We start from the raw sequence: 23883 nt of genomic DNA, 5'->3' as shown, positions 1-23883 counted from the left end.
AGGGGACACTGTCCCATAGCCCAGGGGACACGGGAGAACATGTCAACTCTGACCCAGAAAGGCACTTTCACTAACCCCACCCATAGGGTTAGGGTTTGGGACACTGATGATGTGGAGGAGAGAACACACCCCCAGCAGCCACAAAGCTGTGAGGAGACAGACTGAATGGAACCAGGACCTTCTAGAGGAGACAGACTGAATGGAACCAGGACCTTCTAGAGGAGACAGACTGAATGGAACCAGGACCTCCTAGAGGAGACAGACTGAATGGAACCAGGACCTCCTAGAGGAGACAGACTGAATGGAACCAGGACCTTCTAGAGGAGACAGACTGAATGGAACCAGGACCTTCTAGAGGAGACAGACTGAATGGAACCAGGACCTTCTAGAGGAGACAGACTGAATGGAACCAGGACCTCCTATAGGAGACAGACTGAATGGAACCAGGACCTCCTAGAGGAGACAGACTGAATGGAACCAGGACATTCTAGAGGAGACAGACTGAATGGAACCAGGACCTTCTAGAGGAGACAGACTGAATGGAACCAGGACCTCCTATAGGAGACAGACTGAATGGAACCAGGACCTTCTAGAGGAGACAGACTGAATGGAACCAGGACCTCCTAGAGGAGACAGACTGAATGGAACCAGGACCTCCTAGAGGAGACAGACTGAATGGAACCAGGACCTTCTAGAGGAGACAGACTGAATGGAACCAGGACCTCCTAGAGGAGACAGACTGAATGGAACCAGGACCTTCTAGAGGAGACAGACTGAATGGAACCAGGACCTCCTAGAGGAGACAGACTGAATGGAACCAGGACCTCCTAGAGGAGACAGACTGAATGGAACCAGGACCTCCTATAGGAGACAGACTGAATGGAACCAGGACCTTCTAGAGGAGACAGACTGAATGGAACCAGGACCTCCTAGAGGAGACAGACTGAATGGAACCAGGACCTTCTAGAGGAGACAGACTGGATGGAACCAGGACCTTCTAGAGGAGACAGACTGAATGGAACCAGGACCTCCTAGAGGAGACAGACTGGATGGAACCAGGACCTCCTAGAGGAGACAGACTGAATGGAACCAGGACCTCCTATAGGAGACAGACTGAATGGAACCAGGACCTTCTAGAGGAGACAGACTGAATGGAACCAGGACCTCCTAGAGGAGACAGACTGAATGGAACCAGGACCTTCTAGAGGAGACAGACTGAATGGAACCAGGACCTTCTAGAGGAGACAGACTGAATGGAACCAGGACCTCCTATAGGAGACAGACTGAATGGAACCAGGACCTTCTAGAGGAGACAGACTGAATGGAACCAGGACCTCCTAGAGGAGACAGACTGAATGGAACCAGGACCTCCTAGAGGAGACAGACTGAATGGAACCAGGACCTCCTAGAGGAGACAGACTGAATGGAACCAGGACCTTCTAGAGGAGACAGACTGAATGGAACCAGGACCTTCTAGAGGAGACAGACTGAATGGAACCAGGACCTTCTAGCTGTGAGGAGACAGACTGAATGGAACCAGGACCTCCTATAGGAGACAGACTGAATGGAACCAGGACCTCCTAGAGGAGACAGACTGAATGGAACCAGGACCTCCTAGAGGAAACAGACTGAATGGAACCAGGACCTCCTAGAGGAGACAGACTGAATGGAACCAGGACCTTCTAGCTGTGAGGAGACAGACTGAATGGAACCAGGACCTCCTAGAGGAGACAGACTAAATGGAACCAGGACCTCCTAGAGGAGACAGACTGAATGGAACCAGGACCTTCTAGAGGAGACAAACTGAATGGATCCAGGACCTTCTAGCTGTGAGGAGACAGCGCTACTGACTGCGCCACCGTGACCCCGAAACTAGTTTTCCTGGTCAAATAAAGGCACACATACATACATTCTGCTATATCCATATATGGACTCCCAGTAGGTAAGATAGCCCAAATATGGGCTCCCTGATGTCATGTCGTCATTGTGGCCTCACCTGTATGATAAAAAAGCACTGCACCCTCAGAGAGAGTTCAGATTGAATCAATTTCTCCAACACTCAACTCTTCACCACAGATCTGTACAAGACTGTTATCTTCAAGACTGTTATCTTCAAGACTCTTCCCACCAAGACTCAAAGAGCTCTAGAATCTAGAAGCATACTTCTTTGGCTCTCCTTTTCTTTTGCTCTCGAGCTCTTCATTCTTCCACAGAGCAGGAAACCAACACGTTTACTTCAATCCACCATTAACTGTGGTGTTAAAGATGTTGTCCTGGACGTTGCATCAGAAAGGATCACCAAAGGAAGATGGTGCTGCTGTAGCGGTGAGACACCAGCTGTACTGCTTTGGAAGGAACTCTGACGAGAACAACGAGGATCAGATTGATGTGCAGGTCTTCAACACACTGACTTTACTCTGGAGGAAGTTGACCCCAGTGACCTCTGGAAGAGGAGAACCTCACCTTGAGGTTCCCTCCAGGTGCTACGGCCACACAGCTGTTCTGATAGAATATATCGTCTATCTTTGGGGAGGTTATCCTTACTGCAATGTGCTTTATGCATTTGATGTCGACGCCCACAGATGGTTCAAACCGCAGGTTTCTGGGACTGTTCCAGAGGGGAGGAGTTACCACTCAGCCTGTGCCTTGGGGAAGGTCATGTTTATTCATGGAGGATGGACCAAGACTGGACGCACCCTGACTAGATACACTAATGACATCTACAAGTTGGACACCACCACAATGGTCTGGACTTTAATTAACACCAGAGGAACTCCACCTCCTGCTACACAATGTCACTCTGCCACCATCATCGGGACAAAGATGTTTGTTTTTGGGGGATGTGGGAAAAAACACTTCTACAACACCATCAGAGTGTTTGACACAGAGACCAACGTCTGGCTGGACACACCTTCTCCACAGCTTCTACCAGAAGGACGCTCCGGTCATTCAGCCTTTACCTACAATGGAGAGCTGTACATTTTCGGTGGTTACTATGACCAGACCTTCAATGATCTGTGGAACTTCAGTCCAGAGACCTTCTCCTGGAAGAAGGTTGAGCCCAAGAGGAAAGGCCCGTCCCTGACGTCTAGGATGTGCTGTTGCATGCTGGGAGATCGTATCATCCTCTTTGGAGCAGACAACAGACCAGGTGACCTGTATGTCTTAGACGTCAGTCCTAGCCTCAAGACATTATGTAAGCTAGCAGTTATTCATTACGGTCTGGAGCAGTCTGGACTCCCACACAACCTCAAGTGGGAACTGGCAGCCATGACTAGGAACAGACCCCGAAAAAAATGCAGAAATAACACGACACTACTGCAAAACAAAAGGAGAAAAACAAAGTAGAAAGGTCCCTTTAACACTTTGAGGGCCCATGGTCAGTTGGAACCAGTACATCGGTGTGCCCAGCGATTTGGTCAGTTGGAACCAGTACATCGGTGTGCCCAGCGATTTGGTCAGTTGGAACCAGTACATCGGTGTGCCCAGCGATTTGGTCAGTTGGAACCAGTACATCGGTGTGCCCAGCGATTTGGTCAGTTGGAACCAGTACATCGGTGTGCCCAGCGATTTGGTCAGTTGGAACCAGTACATCGGTGTGCCCAGCGATTTGCAGCTTCAGAGCCCATTTCAAGTTGACACAGTGACTCCATCTTGATTGTGCAGCTAGCATACTGTAGCATCTAAACCAGATAGCATACTGTAGCATCTAAACCAGATAGCATACTGTAGCATCTAAACCAGATAGCATACTGTAGCATCTAAACCAGATAGCATACTGTAGCATCTAAACCAGATAGCATACTGTAGCATCTAAACCAGATAGCATACTGTAGCATCTAAACCAGATAGCATACTGTAGCATCTAAACCAAAACACCCGCCGGAGAATTGCTGACCATGATTACTTATTTTTTTTCTTAATGTTTTCTTGTGGCTTTCGCCTTTATTTTATATTTTTTATGGAGGGACAGACAGTAGGCTGACAGGAAATGGGGAGAGAGATGGGGGGGTCATTTGGAGTAAAGGCCGTCGGGATCGGGAGTCGAACCCGCGGCACACTGCCAGACTGGAATACCAGCCAAGGTGCCTGGACCACTGAGCCATGGCACAGGCCGGCATGATTACTTCTAACGCGACTAGCGACAGGACCGCGATGGGGACCACGACGGGACCGCGATGGGGACCACGACAGGACCGCGACGGGACCGCGATGGGGACCGCGAAGGGACCGCGATGGGGACCGCGACGGGACCACGATGGGGACCGCGACGGGACCGCGACGGGACCACGATGGGGACTGCGACGGGACCGCGACGGGACCACGATGGGGACCGCGACGGGACCGCGATGGGGACCGCGACGGGACCACGATGGGGACCGCGACGGGACCGCGATGGGGGCCGCGATAAAACGCTCCTAGACTGTAGTGGTGCGCTGATATCAAACAAGTAATAATGGCCTTTCTCGACATATGCCCTTAGGGCTGCATTCACACATTCAAGACACCTGTCTTGTGTCTGTGTTTAATGGCCGCTCCAATGCATTTCCAATGGAAGCCCATATGGTTTGACCAAACATTTTGTTTGATGGGGGGGGGGGGGGGGGGGGAGCAGAACACATCCATCAAAGCTGTGTTCAGACACAAGTCAGGTGTCAGACACAAGGCAAGTGCCGGATTTGGTATTGCAGCGCTGGGCCTAACTCATGAACATGCTGGTCCGTTGACTATCATTGTAGCCTGGTTTCCAGCCCATAGACCCCACCCACTCGACTGAGCGCACAGGCTCTCAGATTCTGACAATCAGGCTACTATCATTGCGCACGTTCATGATGACACGTGAACGCTGTTTCAGTGCAATGATAGTCAACGGCAGCGCGTTCATGAGTTTGCCCCAATCAATCCCAGAATGCACTCTGTTCCTACCCGGAAGGAGGAGTGAAATTGCCTCATGCGCTTTTGAGCAACTTAAAGCAAGTGGATGGGAGGAGAACTCTGGTGCCGTCTCTATTCATATATACTCTAAGATCCCACCCCCTCCTGGTGCTGCGGCCATCTTGGATCCTAAACACAATATAAACAATGGGAGAGGGGTGGGGCCGAGAAAGGCCCTTATTGTCCGTCTTTTGGATCAGTCTCCATCTTGGGCGTCAGACGTAATGAATTACCCAGAGCGTCTAATAATAGAATAATATCTAATATAAACCAGTGGTTCTCAAACCTTTTCATGTCAAGGACCCCCAGTTTGACATGCTTTAGTCTACGGACCCCCGTTTAATGGCATTTCTATCTCTGGGACCCCCAATTTATTTTATAATATCAATGTTAATTTAACTCTGAGAATGTACAAATGGAACCAAATGGACCCATAAGCGTCCATTTGGTTCCTAACTATCATTTAGCTGGGGACCCCCTGGAATTCCCTCAAGGACCCCAGGGGTCCCCCGGTCATGCTGTAACACCACCGGCCCGCCACCAGAGGGTGCAGCTGTATCACACACAAAACACACACACACACACACACACACACACACACACACACACACACACACACACACACACACACACACACACACACACACACACTCACAAAAAACTTAACTTAAGAAAATTAAAAAGAGAAAAAAAACCTTAAAAAAGTTTAACGAGCTGCGTTTGCTTCCCGCATTTGCGCGTCTTACCTGTAGATATACTGTATACTAGAGTGGTGCCTGTTGGGAACTACTGGCCTACTTGGAACGATACATGTTGGATTACAGACGTACAGACAGACAAAGACGTGGTACATTTATAGATCAAAAAGTATTTTTGAAACTATGGTGTAATTCCCACTGTTCCCACTAGGGGGACCCAGAGAGCAGGAAGGTTAAATATGGTGTAATTCCCCCTGTATCCACTAGGGGGACCCAGAGCAGGAAGGTTAAATATGGTGTAATTCCCCCTGTGTCCACCAGGGGGACCCAGAGCAAATCGAGGTTAAACATGGTGTAATTCCCTCTGTGTCCACCAGGGGGACCCAGAGCAGATCGAGGTTAAACATGGTGTAATTCCCTCTGTGTCCACCAGGGGGACCCAAAACAGATGGAGGTTAAACATGGTGTAATTCCCTCTGTGTCCACCAGGGGGACCCAGAGCAGATGGAGTTTAAACATGGTGTAATTCCCACTGTGTCCACCAGGGGAACCCAGAGCAGGCGCGGCTCACCATCAATGAGTGGATCTCCAACCAGACGGAGGCACGCATCCAGAACACTCTGCCAGAGGGGGCGCTAGACTCCAACACCGTGCTGGTCCTGGTCAACACCATCTACTTCAAGGTATTAGCATGTTAGCATGTTAGCATGCATGTAGTCCTGGTCAACACCATCTACTTCAAGGTATTAGCATGTTAGCATGTTAGCATGCATGTAGTCCTGGTCAACACCATCTACTTCAAGGTATTAGCATGTTAGCATGCATGTTGTCCTGGTCAACAGTCTACATTAGCATGTCTGTCTGTCTGTCTGTCTGTCTGTCTGTCTGTCTGTCTGTCTGTCTGTCTGTCTGTCTGTCTGTCTGTCTGTCTGTCTGTCTGTCTGTCTGTCTGTCTGTCTGTCTGTCTGTCTGTCTCCAGGGCCAGTGGAAGAGTAAGTTTGACAAGGACAACGTCTTCAAGTCAGAGTTCTACCTGGGAGGAGGAGGAGGGGGAGGAGCTTCAGGAGGAAGGGGCGGAGACTGTCCCGTCCACATGATGTACCAGGAAGGGAAGTTCCGCTACGCTCATTACCTGGACGACGGTGTGCAGCTGCTGGAGCTGCCGTACCGCGGAGAGGACATCACCATGGTGATCATCCTGCCTGGAGAGGACACGCCCCTTTCACAGGTAACCACACCCACCTTCTAAAGACACGCCCCTTTCACAGGTAACCACACCCCATGGTGATCATCCTGTCTGGAGAGGACACGCCCCTTTCACAGGTAACCACACCCACCTTCTAAAGACACGCCCATTGCACAGGTAACCACACCCACCTTCTAAAGACACACCCCTTTAAAAGGTAACCACACCCACCTTATACAGACACGCCCCTTTCACAGTTAACCACACCCACCTTTTACAGACACACCCCTTTTACAGGTAACCACACCCACATTATACAGGCACGCCCCTTTCACAGGTAACCACACCCACATTATACAGACACGCCCCTTTCACAGTTAACCACACCCACCTTTTACAGACACACCCCTTTCACAGGTAACCACACCCACATTATACAGACACGCCCCTTTCACAGGTAACCACACCCACCTTCTACAGACATGCCCCTTTCACAGGTAACCACACCCACATTCTAAAGACACGCCCATTGCACAGGTAACCACACCCACCTTCTAAAGACACACCCCTTTCAAAGGTAACCACACCCACCTTATACAGACACGCCCCTTTCACAGGTAACCACACCCACCTTCTACAGACATGCCCCTTTCACAGGTAACCACACCCACATTCTAAATACACGCCCCTTTCATAGGTAACCACACCCACCTTATACAGACATGCCCCTTTTGCAGGTAACCACACCCACCTTCTACAGACACGCCCCTTTCACAGGTAAAGACACGCCCACAGATAGAGTGGGGTCTGGGCCTCCACAAACTGTCAGGATGGCTGGACGACATTTAATGTTTATTTTTTTATGTTTAATGATATATTTAATAGTTTATGACATATTTAATGATATATTTAATATGTAATGATATATTTAATATGTATTGATATATTTAATGTTTAATATTGTATGATATATTTAATATGTAACAGGTAGAGAAAGGTCTGGACCTTTGGTCTGGACCTCCACATGTTTAATGATATATTTAATGTTATATTTGTAATGATATATTTAATATTTAATATGTAATGATATATGTAATGGTTAATGTCTCAACAGGTAGAGAAAGGTCTGGATGTCCACATGTTGACCGGATGGTTTTATATTTATCTTATCTTATCTTAAGGTAGAGAAAGGTCTGGATGTCCACATGTTGACCGGATGGTTTTATATTTATCTTATCTTATCTTAAGGTAGAGAAAGGTCTGGATGTCCACATGTTGACCTGATGGTTTTATATTTATCTTATCTTATCTTAACTCTTTGAGAGTTTCATGGATTTCTATATAGTTTTTAGACTTCTCTATGGCAGAATGGCGTTTTTGAATGATTTATTGAAAATTCTCTGCTGTGAATGTGTGACAACGAAAGACCTTCAGAGAAAGCTTGGCTTGTCTGCTTCCAGGAAAAAAATGAACTGAGTTGATAAAATGTTTAGTTGTGGTGTTGGAAGCCATTTAAAAGAGCCTGCATTTACACTGGGTAGTGTTTCTAGGACAACAAAAAAAGTTATGACCGGTTGAAGTTTTATTTTCTAAATAACTTTTTTTCTGCTGGGCGTACATAGCCATGCAATATCTCATTTTAAAGGGTGAGTTGTCTAGTTCAATTAAAATAAAATAAAAAGTTTCTCACATGTACCACTGTAGATATTTTGCCATCTATAAATAGCATGGTCAGTCATGATCAATCTGACCTATCCAGCTAAAAGTCCCCCTAGCTCTGAAATGGAACATCATATAAACTCAATTCTTTTTTGGGGTAAAATTAGACATTCTAACGCACATTTTGATATATACCATGTTTACATAGTCTTACCAGTACCGTGTCTATTCATGCATGTATCTCAAAAACCTGTTGTGAAGAAACAGTTTTGATAAAAAACTCATCCAAGGACATTGTTTTGATATGACTTTGTGCCCATGATATGTATCAAAATATAGACTTGAATGTATACTGTATTATAACAAAAAAATTGGGTTCTTACCATCTACCGTTACAGAGTAAATCACAGTTGAAACTCGCTTAGTCAAACCATAAACCTCAGACTAGTGAACAAAATAGCCATGACAGGTCTAACTCATTGTAAAAGCTTGTCTTTTATTTTTTATGACTAACATAATACAATTATAATAAATATTACAGAAAATAAATAGGCCTACATACAAAACAGTTGTCCCCAAACTCCCCAGTGTCCCCAAACCACTGCATTCCAGTTGTTCTTGACGGTGTGTGTGTGTGTAGGCTAAATTTTAAAAAAACAACAACTGAAATGAATGAATGCATCCGGTTCAGTGTCGGAGAACTCCATCGCAGTCTTGACTCTTCGTCTTCATCATCATCATCATCATCATCCTCCTCATCTGATGCCAGTTCTAAATATATAAAAAATAAACATTTAGCTGTAGTCAGCCCGGCCAATAGCCAGTTGGGGGGGGGGGGGACGTAGGCTATCTGACATCATCGTCATCATCATCATCACACGGAGACACACTAAACAATGTACAATCATGATTGTATACAATATACAATGAATGCAATTATCATGCAAGCTCAGACGTCAATGAAACGTCATACAGATCTTATATAATACGCTACTGTTAGCTTCACTCCCCGTCCCCCCTCCGATCCTTGTAGCAACGTCATCATAACCACGCGTTGCTTCAGTAAACGATGCATGTTTGTTCTCCGTCTTTGTAGACAGTAAATAAAAGGAGCGAACATTACTCTAAAGATCAGATCGCCTATAAGGCACGCTACAATATAAAATACTTGTACTGCCATGCGTGCATGCCTGCTACGATACATTTGTACTGCACCAATCAACCGATCGACACCAACCCCCCCTCCAGCCCTTAGCCAGCACCAATGCACCGACCAACACCATTAGCCAGCACCTTCGGTGCTGGCTAATGGCTGGGGGCCATCGTGGTGAGTCATTCTGGCGTCATGATCTGACTAGTAGTAGTAATTATCCAAGCATCTATTTGTAGCGATCATCTTATGATTTCTGATCACTATAGAAGGGCATTTTCTACAATAAGATTACCTCAAAACATTCCGGGTTGATCGTCTTCTTCAATGGTTTCCCGGTATAGCTCATCGGACGACGATGGGGAGACAATGAAAAAAGGAGGGAGGGAGCAGCAAGTCTCGCTGTAAGCACTGGACCAGGGCTACTCCGCCTGGAGAAGGCGACTGGGACGCGTATGGATCAATACTACTACCACAAAACTCGCTCAAATAAATAGTACTGCTTTCAACTTTTTCTGCTAGAAAATCGCTCGGGCGAGACGGCAAACAGGCAAAACAATGATAACTATGAAGACTCCCTCTGCCCCCACTGTTTACAGGGGGTGGGACCAGCTTCCAATGGCAACACGTACACGTGTGTCACGTGACACGGGTTTTCTGGGTAATGTAGTTGGAATATAAGCTCAGGAATTTAAACAGCGCTTCGGAGCATATTAATATGTTTAGATTCATCAAAAACTGTGAAGACGCCAATTGGCGTCATTGATCATTTACGGAATTCTGATGAAGACGCCAATTGGCGTCTTTCATCTTCTAAGGGTTAAGGTAGAGAAAGGTCTGGATGTCCACATGTTGACCGGATGGTTTTATATTTATCTTATCTTATCTTAAGGTAGAGAAAGGTCTGGATGTCCACATGTTGACCGGATGGTTTTATATTTATCTTATCTTATCTTAAGGTAGAGAAAGGTCTGGATGTCCACATGTTGACCGGATGGTTTTATATCTATCTTATCTTATCTTAAGGTAGAGAAAGGTCTGGATGTCCACATGTTGACCGGATGGTTTTATATTTATCTTATCTTATCTTAAGGTAGAGAAAGGTCTGGACCTCCCCAGGCTGACCGGATGGTTTTATATTTATCTTATCTTATCTTAAGGTAGAGAAGGGTCTGGACCTCCCCAGGCTGACCGGATGGTTTTATATTTAACTTATCTTAAGGTAGAGAAGGGTCTGGATGTCCACATGTTGACCGGATGGTTTTATATTTATCTTATCTTATCTTAAGGTAGAGAAGGGTCTGGACCTCCCCAGGCTGACCGGATGGTTTTATATTTATCTTATCTTAAGGTAGAGAAGGGTCTGGACCTCCCCAGGCTGACCGGATGGTTTTATATTTATCTTATCTTATCTTCAGGTAGAGAAGGGTCTGGACCTCCCCAGGCTGACCGGATGGTTTTATATTTATCTTATCTTATCTTAAGGTAGAGAATGGTCTGGACCTCCCCAGGCTGACCGGATGGTTTTATATTTATCTTATCTTATCTTAAGGTAGAGAAGGGTCTGGACCTCCCCAGGCTGACCGGATGGTTTTATATTTATCTTATCTTATCTTAAGGTAGAGAAGGGTCTGGACCTCCCCAGGCTGACCGGATGGTTTTATATTTATCTTATCTTATCTTAAGGTAGAGAATGGTCTGGACCTCCCCAGGCTGACCGGATGGTTTTATATTTATCTTATCTTATCTTAAGGTAGATAATGGTCTGGACCTCCCCAGGCTGACCGGATGGTTTTATATTTATCTTATCTTATCTTAAGGTAGAGATGGGTCTGGACCTCCCCAGGCTGACCGGATGGTTTTGTATTTAACTTATCTTAAGGTACAGAAGGGTCTGGACCTCCCCAGGCTGACCGGATGGTTTTATATTTATCTTATCTTATCTTCAGGTAGAGAAGGGTCTGGACCTCCCCAGGCTGACCGGATGGTTTTATATTTATCTTATCTTATCTTAAGGTAGATAAGTGTCTGGACCTCCCCAGGCTGACCGGATGGTTTTATATTGAACTTATCTTAAGGTACAGAAGGGTCTGGACCTCCCCAGGCTGACCGGATGGTTTTATATTTATCTTATCTTATCTTAAGGTAGAGAATGGTCTGGACCTCCCCAGGCTGACCGGATGGTTTTATATTTATCTTATCTTATCTTAAGGTAGAGAAGGGTCTGGACCTCCCCAGGCTGACCGGATGGTTTTATATTGAACTTATCTTAAGGTACAGAAGGGTCTGGACCTCCCCAGGCTGACCGGATGGTTTTATATTTATCTTATCTTATCTTAAGGTACAGAAGGGTCTGGACCTCCCCAGGCTGACCGGATGGTTTTATATTTATCTTATCTTATCTTCAGGTAGAGAAGGGTCTGGACCTCCCCAGGCTGACCGGATGGTTTTATATTTATCTTATCTTATCTTAAGGTAGAGAATGGTCTGGACCTCCCCAGGCTGACCGGATGGTTTTATATTTATCTTATCTTATCTTAAGGTACAGAAGGGTCTGGACCTCCCCAGGCTGACCGGATGGTTTTATATTTATCTTATCTTATCTTAAGGTAGAGAAGGGTCTGGACCTCCCCAGGCTGACCGGATGGTTTTATATTTATCTTATCTTATCTTAAGGTAGAGAATGGTCTGGACCTCCCCAGGCTGACCGGATGGTTTTATATTTATCTTATCTTATCTTAAGGTAGAGATGGGTCTGGACCTCCCCAGGCTGACCGGATGGTTTTATATTTATCTTATCTTATCTTAAGGTAGAGAAGGGTCTGGACCTCCCCAGGCTGACCGGATGGTTTTATATTTATCTTATCTTATCTTCAGGTAGAGAAGGGTCTGGACCTCCCCAGGCTGACCGGATGGTTTTATATTTATCTTATCTTATCTTAAGGTAGATAAGTGTCTGGACCTCCCCAGGCTGACCGGATGGTTTTATATTGAACTTATCTTAAGGTACAGAAGGGTCTGGACCTCCCCAGGCTGACCGGATGGTTTTATATTTATCTTATCTTATCTTAAGGTAGAGAAGGGTCTGGACCTCCCCAGGCTGACCGGATGGTTTTATATTTATCTTATCTTATCTTAAGGTAGAGAAGGGTCTGGACCTCCCCAGGCTGACCGGATGGTTTTGTATTTAACTTATCTTAAGGTACAGAAGGGTCTGGACCTCCCCAGGCTGACCGGATGGTTTTATATTTATCTTATCTTATCTTAAGGTAGAGAAGGGTCTGGACCTCCCCAGGCTGACCGGATGGTTTTATATTTATCTTATCTTATCTTAAGGTAGATAAGTGTCTGGACCTCCCCAGGCTGACCGGATGGTTTTATATTGAACTTATCTTAAGGTACAGAAGGGTCTGGACCTCCCCAGGCTGACCGGATGGTTTTATATTTATCTTATCTTATCTTAAGGTAGAGAAGGGTCTGGACCTCCCCAGGCTGACCGGATGGTTTTATATTTATCTTATCTTATCTTAAGGTAGAGAAGGGTCTGGACCTCCCCAGGCTGACCGGATGGTTTTATATTTATCTTATCTTAAGGTAGAGAAGGGTCTGGACCTCCCCAGGCTGACCGGATGGTTTTATATTTATCTTATCTTATCTTAAGGTAGAGAAGGGTCTGGACCTCCCCAGGCTGACCGGATGGTTTTATATTTATCTTATCTTATCTTAAGGTAGAGAAGGGTCTGGACCTCCCCAGGCTGACCGGATGGTTTTATATTTATCTTATCTTATCTTAAGGTAGAGAAGGGTCTGGACCTCCCCAGGCTGACCGGATGGTTTTATATTTATCTTATCTTATCTTAAGGTAGAGAAGGGTCTGGACCTCCCCAGGCTGACCGGATGGTTTTATATTTATCTTATCTTAAGGTAGAGAATGGTCTGGATGTCCACATGTTGACCGGATGGTTTTATATTTATCTTATCTTATCTTAAGGTAGAGAATGGTCTGGACCTCCCCAGGCTGACCGGATGGTTTTATATTTATCTTATCTTATCTTAAGGTAGAGAATGGTCTGGACCTCCCCAGGCTGACCGGATGGCTGGACGGCATGAGGTCAGAGGTCACGGTGTCGGTGCAGATTCCTCGCTTCCGCATCGAAGACAACTTCAGCCTGAAGGACAAGCTGCAGAGCATGGGCCTGACTGACCTGTTTGACCCCCAGACCGCTAGGCTGCCAGGTAACTGACCTGTTTGACCCCCAGACCGCTAGGCTGCCAGGTAACTACCCATGGGCCTGACTGACCTGTTTGACCCCCAGGCTGCTAGGCTACCAGGTAACTGACCTGTTTGACCCCCAGACCGCTAGGCTGCCAGGTAACTACCCATGGGCCTGACTGACCTGTTTGACCCCCAGGCTGCTAGGCTGCCAGGTAACTGACCTGTTTGACCCCCAGACCGCTAGGCTGCCAGGTAACTACCCATGGGCCTGACTGACCTGTTTGACCCCCAGACCGCTAGGCTGCCAGGTAACTGACCTGTTTGACCCCCAGACCGCTAGGCTGCCAGGTAACTACCCATGGGCCTGACTGACCTGTTTGACCCCCAGGCTGCTAGGCTACCAGGTAACTGACCTGTTTGACCCCCAGACCGCTAGGCTGCCAGGTAACTACCCATGGGCCTGACTGACCTGTTTGACCCCCAGGCTGCTAGGCTACCAGGTAACTGACCTGTTTGACCCCCAGACCGCTAGGCTGCCAGGTAACTGACCTGTTTGACCCCTGACCTCTAGACTAACTTCACACAGACAGAAAATGATACAAAAAAAATCACACCCGTGTGAAATGAGGGGCACTCTTATCATCATCATACATCATCTCATGAACAACTGACTTCATGTGATTGGTTAACCGATTTGCTCGTCTACATGTGACATAAATGTTCCTTCATTGTCATTAAATGGCATTTAATGTTAGCCCGGTAGAACCACTCCCCCTGCTGGACAACATTTGTATTCTACCAGAAGGGAGAGTCTGGTGTCTCTCGGGTAGAGACAATGTACTGCGGACCAAATCAGACCGGAGCGATATGAGGCTGTATGAGGTCGCTGGAGGCGGGATCAACGATATGAGGCTGTATGAGGTCGCTGGAGGCGGGATCAACGATATGAGGCTGTATGAGGTCGCTGGAGGCGGGATCAACGATATGAGGCTGTATGAGGCCGCTGGAGGCGGGATCAACGATATGAGGCTGTATGAGGTCGCTGGAGGCGGGATCAACGATATGAGGCTGTATGAGGTCGCTGGAGGCGGGATCAACGATATGAGGCTGTATGAGGTCGCTGGAGGCGGGATCAACGATATGAGGCTGTATGAGGTCGCTGGAGGCGGGATCAACGATATGAGGCTGTATGAGGCCGCTGGACTATGGAATGCACTTCCCATCACAGTCAGAACTGCAGCCTCACTCCCAATCTTCCGCCGTAGTCTGAAAACCCACCTCTTCAGACTCCACCATGGCCCGTAGCACTTGCCCTAGCCTAGCCCCTTAGATAGCACATTATGTAGACTTAGATAGTATTTTAAACAGACTTATAGCTTGTTACGTAGACAGCTCTAGAATTGCACTTTATGTAGTCATAGCACTTTATAGTACACATGTATAATATATTATATAGCATAGTATGTATAGTTTACATAGATACTCCACTGTTACGTTCTTAGTCTAGGCATGATTCATGATAACTACTTTTTATATATGTGATGTATGCCATGCTTTTGTTATTGCTTAATGTAAATCGCTCTGGATTAAGAGCGTCTGCTAAATTGTAAATTGTAAATTGTAATTGTAATTGACACACCTATATTCTCACCTCTTGTCTGTGAAACTGTACTTAATTCCAGGACTTTCAATGTAACTTGGTCAGTCTACGGGACGGCGTAAGGGTTAGGGTTAACCCTAACCCTGTAACTTGGTCAGTCTACGGGACGGCATAAGGCCACCGGAGGTGCAGTATGCTTTGCTGTGCTGTATTGCTGAACATACTAGCGTCATGTCCAGGGGGTGTACTTGTACATCAAGCTGCCTCACGCTACAGAAACAGGAGATAGGAAAAGAAAGAAAAGGAGAGCCAAAGAAGTACGCTTTTAAATTCTAGAGCTCTTTGAGTCTTGGTGGAAAGAGTCTTGAAGATAACAGTCTTGAAGATAAGTATTTTAGAGAACTGTGGTGAAGAGTTGAGTCTTGGAGAAGTTGATTCAAACTGAGCTCTCTCTGAGGCTGCAGTGCTTTTTATCATACTGGCTGTGATTGGTCTTGTCATACCGGTGAGGTCACACAAGTATGACATCAGAGACCCCATATTTGGGCATAATCTGGTCTATGATTTAATCTGTGACCTCTGACCTGTGTGTTTGGAACGATCCAATCACTGACTGTCTTGCTGGCTTTGACCTCTGACCTGTGTGTTTCAGGGATGCTGGAGGACGATGGGAATGAACTTCACATCTCAGAGGCTTTCCACAAGGCTTTCCTGGAGGTGTGTTTAAGTATACTGTTATTATACTGTGTTTAAGTTTACTATTAATATACTGTATTAAAGTATACTATTAATATACTGTGTTTAAGTACAGTATACTATTAATATACTGTGTTAAAGTATACTATTAATATACTGTTAAAGTATAATATTAATATACTGTGTTAAAGTATAATATTAATATACTGTGTTTAAGTACAGTATATTGTTAATATACTGTATTAAAGTATACTGTTAATATACTGTAATAAGAGGGTTAAAATGGAGTAAGAGGTTGTGTAATAGTAATGTTTTTTTTTGGTATCAAAAAGTAGGAATAATACAAAAATTAAAGAAAATCAGAAAAAGGGGCACGGTGGCACAGTTGGTAGTGCTGTCGTCTCACAGCTAGAAGGTCCTGGGTTCGATTCCCGCTCGGGACGGTGTGGGAGTTGGCGGCGTGTCCTCTCCTCCGCGTCATCAGTGCCCATACCCGAGGCGGGATTGGCGAAAGGGCCTTTCTGTGTGAAGTTTGCAGGTTCTCCCCGTGTCCCCTAGTGTAGGTACCCTCACATGTTCTCCCCGTGTCCCCATGTGTCCAGGTGTGCCGCCTGATTTGACCGAAAATAACACTAACCCTCCCCCGAAAGCAATCATTGTTGTTGTCACACGTCTAACCATTAGACGTGCGATAACAACAACTACGGAACAATAGACTCTAACGACCCTCGGCCATTGAAATGTTAATGCTAAAGAGATGCATCCAGAAGACGCTACATTTCGCCCCTCCAGTAAGACTAGAGCGCACGTAGACAGCAGACACATACAGTCCTACATGTCCCGACCCAAACACTGAGGAGGTAAAGTAAACGTGACGTTGTTGTGATTAAACATAATGTGCCACGAAAAATAGCTGTCCAAGTGTCCATACATGATCGCCTCTTTCGGCGAACAAAATCCTCCACAGAAGCGCAGTGATGCCTGATTTATTCTTCGCCGTACACGTGTTCTATGCTGAAAATGGCTGATTTACAAGCTCACAACGCGTTGCGGACGCAACGTGTTGTGAGCTTGTCGATCAGCTATTTTCAGCACGTGGAAATATGCAGGCTGTGAGAACTGAGACCCTTCACAATAAAAGCATGCAGCTTTCACAAGTTGGCCCATAATAAAGACAAGGAAAAGGATTAAGAATTAGGTGGCATTTCACATTGCATATGAGCTATTTTCTTCTCCAAAATGTATTTAAAAAAAATATATAATAAGGAATTAATTTGGATAATGGTAATGGAGATATTGTAAAAGTTGTCACTTTATTAATCCCCCAAGGTTTTTTTATTCAATAAAGTCTAAAATAAATGAACTTTCCCAACACTGTGTATATATATATATATATATATATATATATATATATATATATATATATATATATATATATATATATATATATATTTATATATTTACACACACATACATACACATATGTATGTATATGTATATAGATAGGCCTATACACCGTATATCTAGGTGTGCCCTGAGATCTTTAGGCTATGAAAAGTGTGCCCTGGGACAAAAAAGGTTGGGAAACACTGACCTAGGGTAGGTACCCTCACATGTTCTCCCTGTGTCCCTTAGGGTAGGTACCCTCACATGTTCTCCCTGTGTCCCTTAGGGTAGGTACCCTCACATGTTCTCCCCGTGTCCCCTAGGGTAGGTACCCTCACATGTTCTCCCGGTGTCCCTTAGGGTAGGTACCCTCACATGTTCTCCCCGTGTCCCCTAGGGTAGGTACCCTCACATGTTCTCCCTGTGTCCCTTAGGGTAGGTACCCTCACATGTTCTCCCCGTGTCCCCTAGGGTAGGTACCCTCACATGTTCTCCCCGTGTCCCCTAGGGTAGGTACCCTCACATGTTCTCCCCGTGTCCCTTAGGGTAGGTACCCTCACATGTTCTCCCCGTGTCCCCTAGGGTAGGTACCCTCACATGTTCTCCCAGTGTCCCCTAGGGTAGGTACCCTCACATGTTCTCCCCGTGTTAGAAAAAAAAGTTCTAACATTTCCATTTTTTTATTGGCATACGGCACCTTTTGGTGTGCGTGTGTGTATGTGCCTGGGTGTGCGTGCGTGCATGTCTTTGCCTGTGCGTGTGTGCCTGTGTGTGTGTGTGCGTGCCTGTGTGCGTATGTGCGTGTCTGTGGGCGTGCCTGTGTGTGTGCGTGCATGCCTGTGTGCGTCCGTGTGCGTCCGTGTGTGTGTGTGCCTGTGTGCGTCCGTGTGCGTGCGTGTGCGTGCCTGTGTGCGTCCGTGTGCGTGCCTGTGCCTGTGTGCGTCCGTGTGCGTGTGTGTGTGTGTGCGTACCTGTGTGCGTCCGTGTGCGTGTGTGTGTGTGTGTGCGTACCTGTGTGCGTCCGTGTGCGTGTGCGTGCGTGTGTGCGCCTGTGTGCGTCCGTGTGCGTGTGTGTGTGCGTACCTGTGTGCGTCCGTGTGCGTGCGTGTGTGCGCCTGTGTGCGTGCAGGTGAACGAGGAAGGCAGTGAGGCGGCAGCAGCCACGGCGGTCGTAGCGGTGGGTCGTTCCATCAACCTGAACAGAGAGCTGTTTGTGGCCAACCGGCCCTTCCTCATCCTCATCAGAGAGGCTACCATCAACAGCCTCCTGTTCACTGGACGGGTGGCCGACCCCTGTTAGCCTGTAGCCTAGCACCACCGCTAACCTGTTAGCCTGTAGCCTAGTACCACCGCTAACCTGTTAGCCTAGTACCACCGCTAACCTGTTAGCCTGTAGCCTAGTACCACCGCTAACCTGTTAGTCTGTAGGCTAGCACCACCGCTAACCTGTTAGCCTGTAGCCTAGTACCACCGCTAACCTGTTAGCCTGTAGCCTAGTACCACCGCTAACCTGTTAGTCTGTAGGCTAGCACCACCCCTAACCTGTTAGCCTGTAGCCTAGTACCACCGCTAACCTGTTAGCCTGTAGCCTAGCACCACCGCTAACCTGTTAGCCCTGTAGCCTAGCACCACCGCTAACCTGTTAGCCTGTAGCCTAGCACCACCGCTAACCTGTTAGCCTGTAGGCTAGCAACACCGCTAACCTGTTAGCATGTAGCCTAGCACCACCGCTAACCGCTAACCTGACCCCTAACCCTAACCCTACCATCAACCATAGATAGGCCTATATAAGAAAGCTAGATGGCTCACCCGAGCTGCTGGTCAATGGAGAGCGACGTCGCTACGTGGCGGCCATCTTACCTCAGGGCAGCATAACATTGTGTCTATGGGGCATGTACTTTTTAAATAACCATAACGTACTCAATGTTCAATCTATTTGGTTTGTTATAAACGTCAGAGACGTCCGCATAATTATATGCTTTTATATTATATGACGTTAATATAAAAAAACAACATTAAGCACATAAGCGTCCTGAATCATAGCCACGTTGCTAACGTTTGTAATAAACCAACCCGTTTGTAAATCCGTCAAGATTTGAGCGAGTTATGAGTGTTTGTTTGAGCTGCCATAGAACATACTGTACTGTAGCCCCGAGGCAAGATGGCCGCCGGGTGAACTACGTCCGAGACTCCGCCTTGAGCCATCTGGCCTTTATATGTCTATGTCATCAACAGCCTGCTGTTCACTGGACGCTAGCCTGTAGTGCTAACCGCTAACAGCTAACCTGACCCCTAACCCTACCATCAACAGCCAGCTGTCACTGGACGCTAGCCTGTAGTGCTAACCGCTAACCTGACCCCTAACCCTACCATCAACAGCCAGCTGTCACTGGACGCTAGCCTGTAGTGCTAACCGCTAACCTGCAGCATCGCCGCTAACCGTAGAGGTACTCTGTACTTCGTTACGAGTACAAATCTCTGCAGGCAAAGTAACAACAGTATTAGCATCAGTATAAATTAACAACAGTATAGGTGTAACAGTTGTTATGGAAGTATACAATACAATGCTACAACAATTTAGATGATTTTTGAACTATTAACTGAAACGTACATTTCTCTCTGAAGACAATTGAAATACTTTGAGTAAAGTGACCCTTTGAAAGTGTTTGAACCAATACATAATAATAAAAGTGTCTGATTGAGGTGAAAAATATGAATTGTTAGTGGATTTATTTCTTTAATGAATCGCGGAACGTCTACATCAGCTGGGTGTGTGTGCACGTGCACATGTGTGTGTGTGCACCCGTGCGTGCGTGCGTGCGTGCGTGCATGCATGTGTGTGTGTGTGTGTGTGTGTGTGTGCCTGGCGGGGGGTAATTCAGTTCCTGCTCCATCCAGCATCTTGATGAGTCGACCACTCGGCAGGGAGGATGGACAGGCAGTGTGAGGGTTAAGTGCCTTGCTCAGGGACACTTCGGCACGTAGGCGGGAGGTGTGGGGCGGGGGGAGTTGAACTGAGGACCTTCTTGTCTCCCAGACGGATCTCTCGGCCGCCTCAATTTCCTTTTGTGCCAGCGCCGGCGGTCGATGTCTGGAGCTCTCTGGTAGAGATGTTGCCCCTGTGACCCGACCACGGATAAGCGGTTGTTAGTTTATATTCCATCCATCCATCCATCTTCAACCGCTTATATCGTGTGTTGTCAAACTCCAGGATCCTAAGCTGGTTACTTATTTTGTGGTACCACTTGTGCGTTTTCAGCAATCAGCACTGTCGATTACTTTATATTTAAGCATTTGCGCCTGCTAGCTGGCTGCGGTTTGTTTTCAGCCAGACACCAGCTAAATGGCTAGTTAGCTGTGGCTCGTCTTCAGCCTAGACGCTAACTTGTACTCTCTCCTACCCGTCTTTTATTGGATTACTACTCACTGCGTCTAGTTGTGGTACTTTTTACTCCAAGACTGAGTGGTTCATTCCTCCAGAGTTTTCTGGACCCATCGCACTGTCTCCACAATCCATGGTGATGCCTCCTAGGACGGAGGATTTAGGTGCCATCAGGAACGAGCTCCGCTCCATATCGAGCCTGATGAAGGATCTTCCACTGCGACAATCGCTCCTACAGGGCCGCCTGAGGTCAATGGAGGCTCTGGGACCCGGCGCTGTGCCCCGTGCGCCCGCCGCGGCTGCCGCTGTGCTGGGAGGCAGTGCCTCGGGGACCGGAAAGCGAAAGCCGGGGCCCGTATGCGCTGACTCCTGGTCCTCGGTGGTCAAGGGAAAGCACCGGAGGCAGGCGTTTCCCCTCTTCGACCCGTCGGGGTCAGAGGCTCACAGCATGGCTGAGTGGTTCACGTGCTCCAACGCCTTTACACCGCTGCAGGAGCTATCGACTACGGCGAATCCTCAGCGCACAGGCTTGATGTCACGTCCAGCGAAACGCAACCTCCCGGATTCCTCCTCGGACACCTCGACCCGTTCTCTCACCTCGACTCCCAAACCTACACACAACGGCGGTCGGGAAGGTAAACGTCCCCGTCGTTCCCCACCCAGTACCACCATGAATGCTGTTTCTCTATCGGTCATACATCCTGCGCGGGGTAACGCGACCACTGCTGCTGGTCGAGTGCACTCGCCCCCTCCCCCCTCCCCCCTCCCCCCCACTCATCAGATCCAGCTGTGTCCGTCACTCCACACAAGACTGTGGAGTATCGACCCCTAACTGTGGAGTATCGACCCCTAACTGTGGAGTATCGACCCCTAACTGTGGAGTATCGACCCCTAACTGTGGAGTATCGACCCCTAACTGTGCCACTTACTCTTTCTCTGGTGCTAAGATTATTGACTTGATCACCCACATTCCGGACATTCTTCAACGCCACCCCTCTGCTCACATAGTCATTATAAATGTTGTCACAAACGACATCAGGCAGAGGCAAGCACTCAAGATACAGATAGATTATGAGGCATTAGCAGATGCTCTCATAAATATGAATAAATCCATTATATTTTTAGGATTAATCCCCACCCTCATGAAAGGCCCAGAACATTTCAGCCGCATTTACTGCGCTGATAATTGGCTGCGCAATTTTTGTTCAGCCTGCGGCCACGGCTACCCCATCACTGTACCGGGACCTAGTTCACCTCAAACCCATCACTGTACTGGGAGCTAGTTAACCTCAACCCCATCACTGTACCGGGACCTAGTTCACCTCAACCCCATCACTGTACCGGGACCTAGTTCACCTCAACCCCATCACTGTACCGGGACCTAGTTCACCTCAACCCCATCACTGTACCGGGACCTAGTTAACCTCAACCCCATCACTGTACCGGGACCTAGTTCACCTCAACCCCATCACTGTACCGGGACCTAGTTCACCTCAACCCCATCACTGTACCGGGACCTAGTTCACCTCAACCCCATCACTGTACCGGGACCTAGTTCACCTCAACCCCATCACTGTACCGGGACCTAGTTCACCTCAACCCCATCACTGTACTGGGAGCTAGTTAACCTCAACCCCATCACTGTACCGGGACCTAGTTCACCTCAACCCCATCACTGTACCGGGACCTAGTTCACCTCAACCCCATCACTGTACCGGGACCTAGTTCACCTCAACCCCATCACTGTACCGGGACCTAGTTCACCTCAACCCCATCACTGTACCGGGAGCTAGTTCACCTCAACCCCATCACTGTACCGGGACCTAGTTCACCTCAACCCCATCACTGTACCGGGACCTAGTTCACCTCAACCCCATCACTGTACCGGGACCTAGTTAACCTCAACCCCATCACTGTACCGGGACCTAGTTAACCTCAACCCCATCACTGTACCAGGACCTAGTTAACCTCAACCCCATCACTGTACCAGGACCTAGTTCACCTCAACCCCATCACTGTACCGGGACCTAGTTAACCTCAACCCCATCACTGTACCAGGACCTAGTTCACCTCAACCCCATCACTGTACCGGGGCCTAGTTCACCTCAACCCCATCACTGTACCGGGACCTAGTTCACCTCAACCCCATCACTGTACCAGGACCTAGTTCACCTCAACCCCATCACTGTACCAGGACCTAGTTCACCTCAACCCCATCACTGTACCGGGACCTAGTTAACCTCAACCCCATCACTGTACCAGGACCTAGTTCACCTCAACCCCATCACTGTACCGGGACCTAGTTCACCTCAACCCCATCACTGTACCGGGACCTAGTTCACCTCAACCCCATCACTGTACCAGGACCTAGTTCACCTCAACCCCATCACTGTACCGGGAGCTAGTTCACCTCAACCCCATCACTGTACCAGGACCTAGTTCACCTCAACCCCATCACTGTACCGGGACCTAGTTCACCTCAACCCCATCACTGTACCGGGAGCTAGTTCACCTCAACCCCATCACTGTACCAGGACCTAGTTCACCTCAACCCCATCACTGTACCGGGACCTAGTTCACCTCAACCCCATCACTGTACCGGGACCTAGTTCACCTCAACCCCATCACTGTACCGGGACCTAGTTCACCTCAACCCCATCACTGTACCGGGACCTAGTTCACCTCAACCCCATCACTGTACCGGGACCTAGTTCACCTCAACCCCATCACTGTACCGGGACCTAGTTCACCTCAACCCCATCACTGTACCGGGACCTAGTTCACCTCAACCCCATCACTGTACCGGGACCTAGTTCACCTCAACCCCATCACTGTACCGGGACCTAGTTCACCTCAACCCCATCACTGTACCGGGACCTAGTTCACCTCAACCCCATCACTGTACCGGGACCTAGTTCACCTCAACCCCATCACTGTACCGGGACCTAGTTCACCTCAACCCCATCACTGTACCG

The 23883-nt window shown here is 47.6% G+C and overlaps 1 protein-coding gene across 1 annotated transcript in view; it reads left to right on the top strand.

Annotated features, from left to right (window-relative positions):
• Positions 1 to 20210, top strand: part of serpinc1 (serpin peptidase inhibitor, clade C (antithrombin), member 1) — a 36244-nt gene extending 16034 nt beyond the window's left edge. Inside the window, exons 6-10 of the mRNA XM_079505306.1 lie at positions 6179 to 6316; positions 6613 to 6861; positions 13687 to 13864; positions 16097 to 16161; positions 18656 to 20210. Coding sequence (XP_079361432.1) covers positions 6179 to 6316; positions 6613 to 6861; positions 13687 to 13864; positions 16097 to 16161; positions 18656 to 18826 — 801 coding nt within the window. The 3' untranslated portion in view covers positions 18827 to 20210. The remainder of the gene's footprint in view (positions 1 to 6178; positions 6317 to 6612; positions 6862 to 13686; positions 13865 to 16096; positions 16162 to 18655) is intronic.
• Positions 20211 to 23883: the final 3673 nt, after the last annotated feature.

Source organism: Electrona antarctica, assembly GCF_951216825.1.
Source record: "Electrona antarctica genome assembly, chromosome: 7".
Lineage (NCBI taxonomy): Eukaryota > Metazoa > Chordata > Actinopteri > Myctophiformes > Myctophidae > Electrona > Electrona antarctica.
The sequence above is the reverse complement of the archived record's forward strand: the minus strand, read 5'-3'. Positions and strand labels throughout refer to the sequence as shown.